The sequence below is a fragment of the Dreissena polymorpha genome, chromosome 1 (genome assembly GCF_020536995.1).
Source record: "Dreissena polymorpha isolate Duluth1 chromosome 1, UMN_Dpol_1.0, whole genome shotgun sequence".
Taxonomy (NCBI): domain Eukaryota; kingdom Metazoa; phylum Mollusca; class Bivalvia; order Myida; family Dreissenidae; genus Dreissena; species Dreissena polymorpha.
In genome coordinates, this window is record NC_068355.1 from 14,367,411 (window position 1) to 14,381,757 (window position 14,347).

The 14,347-nt window shown below is 34.6% G+C and overlaps 2 protein-coding genes across 10 annotated transcripts in view; one reads left to right on the top strand and one right to left on the bottom strand.

Moving 5' to 3' along the window:
* Nucleotides 1-14,347, top strand: part of LOC127871834 (C2 domain-containing protein 5-like) — a 74,882-nt gene that overhangs the window by 43,920 nt on the left and 16,615 nt on the right. For all 5 annotated transcript variants that reach the window (XM_052415072.1, XM_052415098.1, XM_052415082.1 and 2 more), the window contains 2 exons: nucleotides 11,263-11,370; nucleotides 13,579-13,707. In XM_052415072.1, the coding sequence (XP_052271032.1) occupies nucleotides 11,263-11,370; nucleotides 13,579-13,707 (237 nt within the window). The remainder of the gene's footprint in view (nucleotides 1-11,262; nucleotides 11,371-13,578; nucleotides 13,708-14,347) is intronic.
* LOC127871865 (60 kDa lysophospholipase-like) lies at nucleotides 869-6,500 on the bottom strand. Of its 5 annotated transcripts, none has more exons than XM_052415137.1 (6): nucleotides 6,373-6,500; nucleotides 5,699-5,820; nucleotides 5,204-5,302; nucleotides 4,188-4,287; nucleotides 2,582-2,683; nucleotides 869-1,247 (listed from the first exon to the last, which is right to left on the bottom strand). In XM_052415137.1, exons 4-6 carry the CDS (start codon nucleotides 4,251-4,253, stop codon nucleotides 981-983), a joined length of 435 nt encoding a protein of 144 aa, XP_052271097.1. In that variant the 5' UTR covers nucleotides 4,254-4,287; nucleotides 5,204-5,302; nucleotides 5,699-5,820; nucleotides 6,373-6,500; the 3' UTR covers nucleotides 869-980. The 5 variants fall into 5 exon arrangements, with proteins under 5 accessions (XP_052271097.1, XP_052271103.1, XP_052271091.1 ...); XM_052415143.1 differs by lacking the exon at nucleotides 6,373-6,500 and adding an exon at nucleotides 6,275-6,349; XM_052415131.1 differs by lacking the exon at nucleotides 6,373-6,500 and adding an exon at nucleotides 6,123-6,244 and having other exon boundaries at nucleotides 5,699-5,945.

A 14,347-nucleotide genomic window follows, 5' to 3' on the forward strand; every position in this document is an offset into this window, starting at 1 on the left:
TGGCTGGCTGGCTGGCTGGCTGGCTGGCTGGCGGGCTGGCGGGCGGGCGGGCGGGCGGAACAAGCTTGTCCGGACCATAACTATGTCGTTCATTGTCAGATTTTAAAATCATTTGGCACATTTGTTCACCATCATTGGACGGTGTGTCGCACGAAATAATTACGTCAATATCTCCAAGGTCAAGGTCACACTTTGAGTTCAAAGGTCAAAAATGGCCATAAATGAGCTTGTCCTGGCCATAACTATGTCATTCATTGTGAGATTTTAAAATCATTTCGCACATTTGTTCACCATCATGGGACGGTGTGTCGCACGAAAGAATCACGTCAATATCTCCAATGTCAAGGTCGCCACGACTAAAAATATATTTTTTTAAAAAACAAACTTACAAATGGGGTTAATTTTGTTTGTTCATTTCAAAAGTTCAGTTTGAGTTTTCTCCCTTTATCAGATTTTTTTTCAACAAAGAAAACCTGGTTTTGTGACAATTTTGTCCCTTGTTAAAGATATTTCTTGTTAGCGATTGATAAAACTTGCTTTAGGTACAGTTTTGTTTTGTAGGAAACATATTTTATTCACTTGAAGCATTTTTCATAATCTTTGATGTAAAAAACGTGTGTATGAAAATGTAAATTGATCTCATATTGATTGCTATATTATAATATTATCACTTTATATTAGTTTACTATATAAAGCATTACATTCCCAGAAAAAACTGCCACGATCATTGTGTTCAGTTTCTTCAAGAGCAACGTTTATTTGATTATTTTGCATAGTTGCGTACTGTACTATAAACTTCAAGCAAGGATAAATGTAAGCTGTTACATAAATAAGCTGAATGTTTTATAGAACAACTTAAAACTTATTTTCATTACCAGCTTCACCTATATTTTATTCAGAAATATATTTAACAATTCATTTCACGAGATAATGTCCAAGTTATACTTTGATAATATTGTTCATCAATCACTATATCATGATTACTTCAGTACATGTAGCTGTGATTTACTTCGAGTCAATCTATCAAACACACTCATCTTCATAATTTTCTTATGTTTCTTGCTGAAAGTTACTTTTTTGTCGAAAATGCCAGGTTGTTTTCTCTGTTCTTGTGGCTTTTCTTTATCAAGCATGTTAAGGACATTTTGGTTTCCATCAGACTTTGAATTAAGCTCTGCTCCTGCATGAGCCTGTAGCATTTCAAGGATCTCTTGGTTTGCAGCATAAAATGCTGCATTCTTGTTGATCTGGAATGCATGGGGGAAGTGGTCGTGGATGATTATTGAGTAAAGAATAATATGTAAAATTGTTGTATCCTGTAAATATATCATTAAAACAAACATGTATGATACTTTCATTCTCTATATTTCAATTACTTTCTGGGTAATTTAATATTTGTTTGCACTTAGCGATTAAAAATAGAACATATGACTGATTAATTGTGTAAATAGTGATTATGAATGTATGTATATACATGTTTATAACATGACCTACGCCCTAGGAGTGAAATAAAGTAATGCTCAATTTTGTTTATTACACGGGTGTTATTACACTAAAACTGTGAAATGACGTCATTTTTTGACGAAATGACGTCATTATTCCAGCGAATTTCTTTAGTTAAACACTTTTACAATGTGAATAAATGGTGAACAGGGCATAATAAAAAGAACATTTGTTGGTCATGTTATAAATAGAATTCTAGATTCGTGGTCATTTTGTATTGAATTTATTTTAAACTCGTCATCTAAATAAAGATACAAACTCGGCAAGCCTCATTTTTGTCTTTATTTAGATGACTTGTTTAATAAATTCAATACAAAATGACCACTCATGCAAGATCCTTTATATACATGTATATCATTAAAAATATGGTGAAAAATAAAACTGGCAGTCCAAAAATTATATATATATAATCAAGCATTTTAATGGACTATTAAAATGTAAACACACATAATATAGTAGTATTTTAATTAAATGTATGTTATGCAATGTAATAAGGAAGCTTTACACTCTGCTTACATGAAGAATGCACACACATAGGGAGTGCAGACTGCACTGATCATGTCAGTAAATGAGCTGCCCTATGGTAAAATGGGGCTTAATGCATGTTCTAAAATGTCCCAGATAAGCCTGTGCAGTCTGCACAAGCCAATCAGGTGCAACACTTTATGGAATGTTCTGTTTAAGGGATGTCTCTTCTTAAAGAAAATCTAGTCTAGACAGTGCAGACATCGCTGACTTATCTGGGACAACAATTTACACACATGCATAATGCCCAGTTTTCCAAGAGCAATTTAGGCTTAAATGCTTTTAGATTATTGGAGTTGTGTTCTGAGAAAACTGGGCATAATGCATGTCCGTAAAGTGTTGTCCCAGATTAGCCTGTGCAGGGTAATCAGGGACAACACTTTCTGCCTAAACTTTTCTGTAAGGAGGGACTTCCTTGAAACTAAAAATACCATAAAAGCGGATAGGGCCCCTGGTTAGCCTGTCTGGACTGCACAGGCTAATCTGGGACGACATTTTATGCACATGTATTATGCCCAGTTTTCACAGAACGCGGCTCATTGAATGTCCTCACCACATCCTTTTGTTCAGTGTCTGCCCCATTGTCCAGCAGGAGTTTCACTGTGTCTGTATGACCATTCCTTGAAGCCATGTGAAGAGCAGTCATCTCTGTGTACTGAATACGTCGTGAAAATAAGATAATAATAATTGTGTAATTGTAAAGTGAAAATAATATAATAACTCATAGTATATAAAGAGAAAACTACTTTGTTGATTGAAAAGCCAGTCTGTGGTTAACCATATTAAAGACAAGGAAGGTGTTCTTCTCCTGTGGGTGTTGGCTAATGGATTGCACAAGGAGTTGTTGTGATCAAGGTCACCAGTAATAAATGTAATGTTTTGTTTGGCTTAATTCCTGGAGAAGAGCACGACCCATATGTTTTAAGACAAATTGTGAACACTTAAATTTTGGTCAGGTAAATTGACAATTATTTAAATACCCCAATAACTAAGTTTTCAGACACCATTGTTTACAGCCAAAAATATATTTTTGGTGACTCTATATTTTCATACATGGGGGTTTTTAGTCCATAATTAATGACTCTAAATTTTCCAACTGTTTGTTTTACAATTCGATATTACCAGACTTTTCCCGTGTTGCGCTTGTCTGGTGACACTTCAATCATGCCATTTTACAACTGGATTAAGGTAATAAAACCTGGCAGACAAATGCCTAAAGGCAATTGGCCATTTGTGTTATTGGGCAAATAACTAAAGCGATCCATCCACACACAATATAATTGTAAATTTTATTGTCAATTATGAAGATTGGCAATATAATTTTAGTGAATAGATGATATTAAAGACACCGTCAATGTATTGATGAAAATCAGAGAGCTCAAATATTTATTGACGTACTGTCAATTTTATTGACAAGTGTTTTGCACCCGCCAATAATATTTAATCTATATATATTTATCCATACGAAGAAAATTTCTGTAATCTTCTGGATAATTTACACGAAGCTCATTCAGGAGCATTACGTGTCCAAAATTCTTTTTTTGCTGGAACAATTGTTTTGTCCAAAATTTATTCTTTTTTTTGCTTTTAATTATCCAATAGTAGCGCAATACTTATCATTATAACAGGATCCATCTTCTTTGAATGATGACCAAGGACAAATGAACAAAATATTGATTAATATTTTTGTGCGCAAAAAATGTTCTGTCAATATTATTAAGTCAATAAAATTGACAATGATATTGCGTGTGGATGGGCCGCTTAAGTATACCAGTAATTGATACTGGTTTCACCAAACAGCTAAAAGTGAAACATACATACAATTATTTTAAAACTATATAGCAAGGTATTTTACAAGCACGTGCAATTATTAGTTGAAACAATTGACGCTATAAAGATTGCATACCTGTATCTGATTATCAATGCAATATTTATTGTTTGTCGAATAATTTTCAATCTTCTGTTGTTTTTTCTCTCTCAATTTTTGGACACCAAAAAAATAATAAGTTTTAATGTTGGAAAACTACTTACAGTAGTTGCCTGAAAAACTGGATTTTTTTTCCTGAAATTTACTGTTACAAGAACAAATTAAAAATAAATAACTGTTCTGTGGAACAGATTGGATATTTGTCTGAGTTAAGAAATGTAACAATGCACACCTTAGTTTTCATGTTAGAATCACAGGCTACCTCTAACAGAGCCTTTACCACCTCCGTTGTAGCCATGGCTGGCAGCTAAATGCAGAGGAGTCTGGCCATTCTGGAAATACGATGGAATAAGTATACAAGATTCTAGGCAGAAAATGACCCACATAAAGACTTTTGGAATTAACAATGTCTGTCTCAGCGCAGACACTTCCAAGAAAAACAAATCCTGGAACTTAGTTAGTATACTACACAAAGACATATATGCTATGTTATGTATTATAATAACATGAAATATATTGTATTCATACATCTTTCTAGACAGCTACAACAGATATTCCTGTTTTGAGGACAACAGTTTTCTCAGAGGGTGATTAAAGATCTTTTATTCAGGCATTGAGTTTAAAGTCTCTATAACGCTCAAAATCAACGAAAATTTTGTAAAGTATTTCGTAAAATCAAGTTAACACCTAAAGAATCAGTGTTCCTTATAGCAATAGCCACAATTTCAATGTAAGATGTGGTATGATTACATAGATTTTTGTAGATGCAAAATGCTAGTTTTTATTTATTTGTGACCACAATAAATTCCATGTTAATTTCCTGCGAATATATATATTGATACGACACACGAACACTAAAATGGTACCATCTTAAAACCATAATAACAACGAGCATTTTGTATCCACAAACATCTATTTTACCAGACCACATCTGGCGTTGAAATTTCAACATAAGGAACAATGATTTTTAATTGTTTAGCTTTATTTTGTGAAATATTGTACAAAATTTTCGTTGATTTAGAGTAGAAAGTTACTTTAAACATTGTAGTTGTCATGTATACTTATTTGTCAAACGAGTCGCAGCTCGTATTTTTATAAAAAGATACAAAATCATATTATAATATACTGCATGCCCTAGCGTGGTTTTGATTGAGGAACTTCAAAATGTATGTAAATAATTGAAACACATTTACTTAAAACTGTTGCAAACCATAAGTCAATATTGAGAGTTGTGTGTAACCTATATACATGATTGGCAAGATCTGGGTCTGCTTGATTTGCCAACAGCACTATGACCTCGCTTGCCTTCCCGAGACAGGTTGCTATGTGCAGGGCAGTCTCACCATTCTGTGAATCAAGTCAGTGGTAATAGTTAGGTGATACAAAATTTCAAAAAAGTGTATTAGCATTGCATGAAAGATATTCTTCTTATAGTTTGTTCTTCATTAAGTGTCCTTGGGCTTTTAATGAATATAATTATAAACCCAGAAGCAAAAAAAAAAACATTTAAAAATGCAATGTTGGCATTCAGAAATTAAACTATTAAATGTGTATTTAAAAAATGAAATTCTGTATTTAGATATAAATAACTTTAGCTGATGGTTATAAAAAATAATTTATCAATTTAAAAAGCATGTATGCATGCTATGATAGCTTCATGACTATAAAATTCTTTGCAGATTTAGCAAAAGATGTGGTTTAATAACAATTATATATCATATGATTTCAAATGACTGTGCTTACCAAATTTTGTGAGTTTACGTCTGCACCCATATCCAGGAGCATTTGAATATCACCACTGGTTCCTGTTCTAGATGCCTCTCGTAACTGGGTACCGGAATCCTCCACAAGGCAATATGACATTCCTTTGGAATGGAGGTTGAAAATAGTTTCAGTACTTTTTATTGGTGTCAGATGTTAATTCATCACACTGTTGCATGTTTTATTTTGTGAACATTTAAAGAAATGTCACCATTTCTGTGCCAAATATCTATTGTTTTTGAAATCATAATAATGCATACTGATTAGCATGGGATAAGTTTGTGCAAATTGTGTTAATAAAACACTGCTTTCTTTTTTTCCTATATTAATTTACAAGAATGCCAAGAATTTAAAATAAAAATATATTTTTAATTCATCCTTTAAATAATAATCTACATTTCCTGACACTTATGTTACTGCCACTGTCAACAATACAACGGCAAATAGTTTTCATGTTATTTCAATGTAAAGTCGTTCAATATTTTATCTTAAAGACTATAAATTAGAATATTTATCAAGAAAGGAGATAGAATAAGCTCCTGCTAAGGTAAACTTTACTCAGTGCCTGATTTCTAATCCAAAGTTCGAATACAAAAATATTTCTGTTGTGCATTTTTTTCAACCTTTCTTAATATAGTATTCTGTTAAAATCTTACTTGCACTAAATAAAAGTACAGGCGAATGATATATTCTTGAAAGTTTGGTCCTAAACACTGTCAGCAGATTTTAGATTTGATTTTCTCATGGAGTGTAACCAATTGATCTCATGGAGTGTAACCAATTGATGCTTGATGAGTCACTGATATGCAGTAAGATCAATTTCACAGCATCTATTAATGGCCCATCAGTTTTGAAAAGCTTTGATGCAAACTTGAATACACTTGGCTATAGAAATATTCAGTCAAAGGAATATCATACATCTATGTTTATACAAACCTTCTAAGATTGTACAAAATAAAGACACAAAAGATTTTGTGTAAAAATAGATTAACTCACTAACAAGCTTTTTAAGATGCTAGACACATATATATATTACAATATTAAAATATTGCTTAATTCCATACATAGTCTATATGGTTGGATTAAGCTATCAAATGTGGATTTTTGTTATGTCCCTGGATCGAATGATCGGGGGTATATTGGTTTTGGCCTGTCTGTCTGTCATTCTGTTTCCAAACTAAATTTAACCTTGGTTAAACTTTTGCAATAATAAATGACTTTTGCAATATTGAAGATAGCAAGTTGATATTTGGCATGCATGTGTAACTCATGAAGCTGCACATTTTGAGTGGTGAAAGGTCAAGGTCGTCCTTCAAGGTTAAAGGTCAAATATATGGCTTCAAAGTGGTGTCAAAACTTTAACCTTAAAGTAATATTATGGGCATTTTTCACTGTTGAATTAGAGCTGAAAAGAATTAACAGGTCAAAAGAGTTAGTTAAAATATGGTTACTGACCAACTACTGGAACTCATATTGCTTCCAGTTGTTTATTAAAATATATATTATATTCGATATTTTACATGACTGGTGAGTCCTCTAAGCAGCAATGATCCGTAAAACAAAATGGTGTCTGTGTGTCGTATGAACGAATCTGCACTAAAACTAAATTTAGGTTCACATCGTACATGCATGATCAGTTGTCAAACGAAAGTACGTTTGATATTCAAATGCATTATTTTTCTCTTTCTGGGATATTGTTTAAGTATGTTGATGCTGCATTAACAAATATAAGTGTATATGAAGTGAAAACACCAAAAATAAACAATGGTTGCGATAGACACCTATAAACTGTAAGATGCCCACTTTAAGTTGGTCATTTGCAATATTGAAGATAGCAACTTGATATTTGGCATGCATGTGTATTTCATGGAGCTTCACATTTTGAGTGGTGAAAGGTCAAGGTCATCCTTCAAGGTCAAAGGTCAAATATATGGCTCCAAAGCGGCGCAAAAGGGGCATTGTGTTTCTGACAAACACATCTCTTCTTTTATAGATCTTTTGTGGTTAATTTCTTAAATACCAGTTGCCTTTATATTGATATAATGCAAATTTAGACAAAAGCAAAACTATTTATTGCCCAGAATATAAATGTGCAACCAAAGTATGAGAAACATCTCTTAAATTGTGTATAACTTATGTTCATGATAGTAATCGTTTGGACTTATGTATGACGTGCTTGCATTGAACCCTGGTATATTATCACATATTGATTTAGATGTCATATCTCAATCCCAGTCCTCAAGATTATATGAGATTGGAAAATTAATAAATCAGCTTAAATTGATTGATTTATCTATTCAAATCATGGGTATCAACAAATACCTAAATACATTACATTTAACGTTAAAAGGGGATGAAATGTATGTGTAAAAAGTTGTCCCAGAATAGCCTGTGCAGTCTGCAAAGGCTAATCAGGGAAGACACTTTTCGCCTAAAATTTGATTTTATCTTAGAAGAGACTTCCTTAAAACAAAAAATATCATCAAAGTGGAAAGTGTTGAAGCTGATTAGCCTGTATGGACCGCACAGGCTAATCTGGGACTGCACAGGCTAATCTGGGACTGCACAGGCTAATCTTAGCCTGAATCGACTGCACAGGCTTATCTGGGACTTCACTTTAGGCACATGCATTAATTCCCTTTTTTACAGAGCACAACCCAGTATAATGTAGGTGTCTTTCTAAAATAAAGAAGAGCATCTTAAGTGTTCACTTCAGGTCTTGGTTGATTGAAACCACTTTATTATATACCCCTGCTGTAAGAAGATAAACAGCTTGGTCACTCTGTATGTTGGTCAGTCCATCCATCCTTCAGTTCAGCTGTTGGCTTGATTGCATTAAATGTTATAGAGTTCAATATGAGGTAAACTTTGTATGACCACCCTCCTTAGTAATGTGCCCTATGTGTAACTATTCTTTCAACAATTGGAACATAAAAGTCTAGAGCACTTATCATTATTATATGTAGGCTTGTTAATTGTAACATTTACGCTACATTCCATTTGATCCAACATTGCAAAGTCTATGGTGCGTTTTCCTACTCAGCATTGTTCTTTACAATACCTGGTTCCCTTCTGACTCATTGTAATCAAGTTCGTCTCAAGGGTTACCTACCCTATTGATTACAAGTAATCCCTGCCATAACATGTAAAATCCCCCCATATCAGAAGTTATTATGTTGGTTATCTATTTAGTGCACTTTTTGTACATTTGTTCACAGAATTGATTGCTTAAATATATTAATATAATACTGCTGAGATCTCTCTAAATTGTGCTGCTTTTAAGCAGGATCAGCTATTGCATGTTTAGCTCGACAATTATATATGAAATATATATAGTGGAGCTATCCTACTCACCCCGGCGTCGGCGTTCGGTTCCGTGCTGTACTGTTAGCGTGCAAATGTTAAAGTTTTTGTACTACCCCAATTATTTTCATTGTTCCTTGACATATTGCTTTCATATTTTTCATACTTGTTTACCAACATGACCCTTACCTATAAACAAGAGCAGACAACTCTATCAAGCAATTTGTCATAATTATGGCCCCTTTTCCACTTAGAATATGCAGCAAATGTTAAAGTTTTCGTACTACTCCATTTATTTTCATTGTCCCTTGAAATATTGCTTTTATATTTTGCATACTTGTTTACCAACATCACCCCAACCTATAAACAAGAGCAGACAACTCTATCAAGCATTTGTCATAATTATTGTGCCTTTTATACTTAGAGTATGCATATTATTGGTAAATCTGTTTTAAAGTTTGCATACTGCCCTAAATATTTCCTATATCCTTTGACGTATTGCTTTTATATGTTGCATACTTGTTTACCAACATGACCCCAACCTATAAATAACCACACCCCACATTATGCCCCCCTCTCAACCCCCCCCTACCCCCCAATTTTTTTTTCCTTTTTTTATTTTTGAAAGATCGTCTAATAAATGACCACACCCCACATTAAACCCCCTCTCAACCCCCCCCCCCCAAAAAAAAAAAAAATGTGTTTCCTTTTTTTATTTTTGAAAGATCGTCTAATAAATTATTGAATATGAACAATTTCCCCATGATGGCTTACGTTATAATGTCAAGCACTCAAGAATAGTTAAGCGCGCTGTCCTCTGACAGCTCTTGTTTAAAACATGCTTTATATCATGCAAAGGAATTAAAAGAAACTTGATTATTCTTCACCTTCACATTTCATGTCCCACCATTTCATAACAATATGCTTCAGATTGTGTCTTCGTTTATTTCCATATTATTTTTACAATGAATACCAATCCATCCTGGCACCTGTTGGCCATGCACAGTGTTATGTTTGGCCTTGCACTGGTACGTTTTGAACTTTTTGATCGGATTGTCAGCAGCCAAGTTGAATGTTTTTGTTGAAAAGTGCTGTTGTTTAAATTTGGGTAAGCATGATCAAATTGCTATATTCCAGTGCTAGGTACATCATTTATGTTACGGTAGCATCTCTGTTGTCTGGGGAATTATTATGCCCCCCTTCGAAGAAGAGGGGGTATATTGTTTTGCACATGTCGGTCCGTCTGTCTGTCGGTCCGTCCGTCCACCAAATGGTTTCCGGATGATAACTCAAGAACGCTTAGGCCTAGGATCATGAAACTTCATAGGTACATTGATCATGACAGGCAGATGACTCCTATTGATTTTCAGGTCACTAGGTCAAAGGTCAAGGCCACAGTGATTCAAAATAGTAAAATGGTTTCCGGATGAAAACTCAAAAACACTTAATTAGGCCTAGGATCATGAAACTTCATAGGTACATTGATCATGACTGGCAGATGACCCCTATTGATTTTCAGGTCACTAGGTCAAAGGTCAAGGTCACAGTGACTCGAAACAGTAAAATGGTTTCCGGATGATAACTCAAGAACGCTTAGGCCTAGGATCATGAAACTTCACAGATAAATTGATCATTACTGGCAGACGACCCCTATTGATTTTCAGGTCACTAGGTCAAAGGTCAAGGTCACAGTGACTCAAAACAGTAAAATGGTTTCTGGATGATAACTCAAGCACAATTAGGCCTAGAATCATGAAATGAGGCCAAGAATCATGAAACTTCATAGGTACATTGATCATGACTGGCAGATGACGCCTATTGATTTTCAGATCACTAGGTCAAAGGTCAAGGTCACAGTGACAAAAAACGGATTCACACAATGGCTGCCACTACAACTGACAGCCCATTTGGGGGGCATGCTTGTTTTACAAACAGCCCTTGTTTATCTGCTTGAAGTTATCAAGACTAATATATTGTGACACAATAGGAGCTGTGAAATATTAATTGTTCTAATGTCAGCCACCATTTTAGCATAGTTTAAACATTTTAAAAAGTGAGCACGCCAAGATCCATTTTCTGCATATGCGCTTTACACTTTTTACATACAAATCAATTTAATGAATGCTTACTTCATGAGTTGAGTGGATTATTAAATCCATTTGCACTAATACATCAGATAAAAGGTTTACATGCCCTTATTATGTCCTGTTAATTTTAATAACATGCATTCTCTTGTTTTATAGGAAATCTCCAACCAGAACCTGACATCTGGTGTTCAGACAGACGATAGCGATGACGACACATCTGATCTTGACCTTTCGGCTGGCAACAAGGACACTTTCATTCTTGAGGTACTTAGTGCATGTTGGTCCAAACTGAATATTGCAAATTTCAACATGATATTTGAAGGTGGCTGCAAAGATAACTCTATAAATTTATTCAGTATGTTATAATTTAAAAGTGAATGTTATTTTGGCGGGCAATTGTTCTCTGACTAATTGCTCAAGGGGTTATGTCTGAGATTTATCCATTGATGATATTCCAACTCTATCGCCTTAATATATATTGCTATAGGAATAATAATATATTTAACAACTTGTTTTATTGTATATCTCAGAAATTTTATTGTCAATGCAGATTTATTCCACAAAAAGATGATTCAGACAAAAAGATGTTCTTCCGATGTTATGAAATTACAATTCAAAACACAATAGAAAACTGGTGAATATTGAAATAACAGTCAAAAGTGACTTTGTGGTCAAATGAGAACAACAGTCAACTGCAAACAACGTTCAGTTTGAATCCCCCAACAAAAATCACTCTATATATCACACTTGAGAATAACGGTGAACTGTCCATAAAGGCCAACAAATAGCGTACATATTTCACTCCAAAAGTCATTTTTGAAGTGAGAACAACGGTCACGAGGCAGTTGTTTCAATTTTGAAAAGTTAAAACAGAAATGAAACAGGTGCAGTCAAAACAACAAAGCATGAGTGCTTACAAAGTCAATAGATCTTTATATGCTGATAAGGTGTTAAAAAATAAAAGAAAGTTTGTGAGTGTTGTTGCTTTTTATACTTGTTCGGACAACACGTGACAACCTTTATTTTAAAATGTATCCCAATCAATTTAATAATGAACTGTCAGATTTACAGGATGAACCAGTTGCATGAGTAGACAAAAATACTATCATTGATAAAGTCATAGACTTAGTTAAAACACAGATATGAAATGAAATCAATTTAGAACTTATTATTCTTTATTATTCAATAGAAGTTATTTGTGTTATTATGCTAAGTTATCAGCAATAGGCCATGTGCAAATGACTGGGTGGAGTAACAATGTAGCAATACTACTGACTGAACAACTGACCAAAAAGTGTTGATCCAAGAACAGCTGTCACCTGTCAACAAAGGTCACTTTGGCCATTTCCATTGGCCGACCTCTGTTCTCAGTTTTGACTGTTTAAGAGCCTTGCTCAGTCAAAGCATGTTAGTGTAATACATGTGTGTAAAGTGTTGTCCCAGATTGTTAGTGTAATACATGTGTGTAAAGTGTTGTCCCAGATTGTTAATGTAATACATGTGTGTAAAGTGTTGTCCCAGATTGTTAGTGTAATACATGTGTGTAAAGTGTTGTCCCAGATTGTTAGTGTAATACATGTGTGTAAAGTGTTGTCCCAGATTGTTAGTGTAATACATGTGTGTAAAGTGTTGTCCCAGATTGTTAGTGTAATACATGTGTGTAAAGTGTTGTCCCAGATTGTTAGTGTAATACATGTGTGTAAAGTGTTGTCCCAGATTGTTAGTGTAAAACATGTGTGTAAAGTGTTGTCCCACATTGTTAGTGTAATACATGTGTGTAAAGTGTTGTCCCAGATTGTTAGTGTAATACATGTGTGTAAAGTGTTGTCCCAGATTGATAGTGTAATACATGTGTGTAAAGTGTTGTCCCAGATTGTTAGTGTAATACATGTGTGTAAAGTGTTGTCCCAGATTGTTAGTGTAATACATGTGGGTAAAGTGTTGTCACAGATTGTTAGTGTAATACATGTGTGTAAAGTGTTGTCCCAGATTACCCCCTGCAGTCCAAACAGGCTAATCAGGGATGTCCTCTCCTGCTGCTTTGATGATATTTTTCTTTAAAAAAAGAGTTTCTTCTTGACAAAGATCCAGTTACGGCGGAGACCATCATCCCTGATACGCCTGCACAGGATAATCTGGGACAACACTTGACGCCTACGTGTTGATCCCAATTTTTACAGATTGATGCTCAAATGTATAAGTCCCGTTCTGAGAAAACTGGACATAATGCATGTGCGTAAAGTGTCGTCCCATATTAGCCTGTGCAGTCCACACAGGCTAATCATGGACAACACTTTCCGCCTAAATTGGATTTTTGTTAAAAAGAGACTTCAAACAAAAAAGTAATAAAAGTGGAAAGAGTTTTCCCGTATTAGCCTGTGCATACTGCACAGGCAAATCTGGGAGGACACTTTACGCACATGCTTTTAACCCCTTTTTCTCAAAACATGGCTCGTTTTCTTTCACTACCAGGTGGACGACACCAAGGACAACTCTGTCAAGGCCATGCTGTCGGATGTTCTCCAGCCCCCCGGAATGTACGTATGTAACACAGACACCTACCCTGGACTCACCAGCCAGAATCTTGCTTCAAACTTGCAGGTACAGGATATAATACTCTATCTTGCCAAATACATAATGTCTACCAAATACAACAGTTTGCATCCAAATTATTGAGTATATTATTTCAAGTTATGTCACAGAAATAAACAAGATGATGTCTTTCAATACAGGTCAGCTAGCGTTTTTTTTTCCATTTTATATTATCTTAAAGCTGGATACAGAAAGGTGCTTGTTAAAATAAATGTATTTCACTGCTTTTACTTACCCTGCACAATTGACATGACGCCTTATCAGTGATCGCGCCGCCCACTTAATCACGTGGCTCAGCGGGAAGAAAACCTAGACAAGCTAACACCAAAATGGCTTCTTTGCCTATAGACTGAATATAGATTTACGCGATATTCCGGATGATTTTATGGACTTATTACACATTTATTACACACCATATTACACTTGTAAAGGGGTTGATGCCATTTAGTTATTATGCAAATGCAAAAAATATACGATTTAAGAGAACATCAGCTATTTAAAGCGGGTAAATCGGTACATTAAACACGCTCTCAAACGCTTGCGCGCTTACCGAAATCGAACCCGTTATTACGTGTAATGGTGGTATTTGCAATAAATTAACACTTCACCGGTATTTACCGTGTTATTTACAAAATTATTACCGAAACAT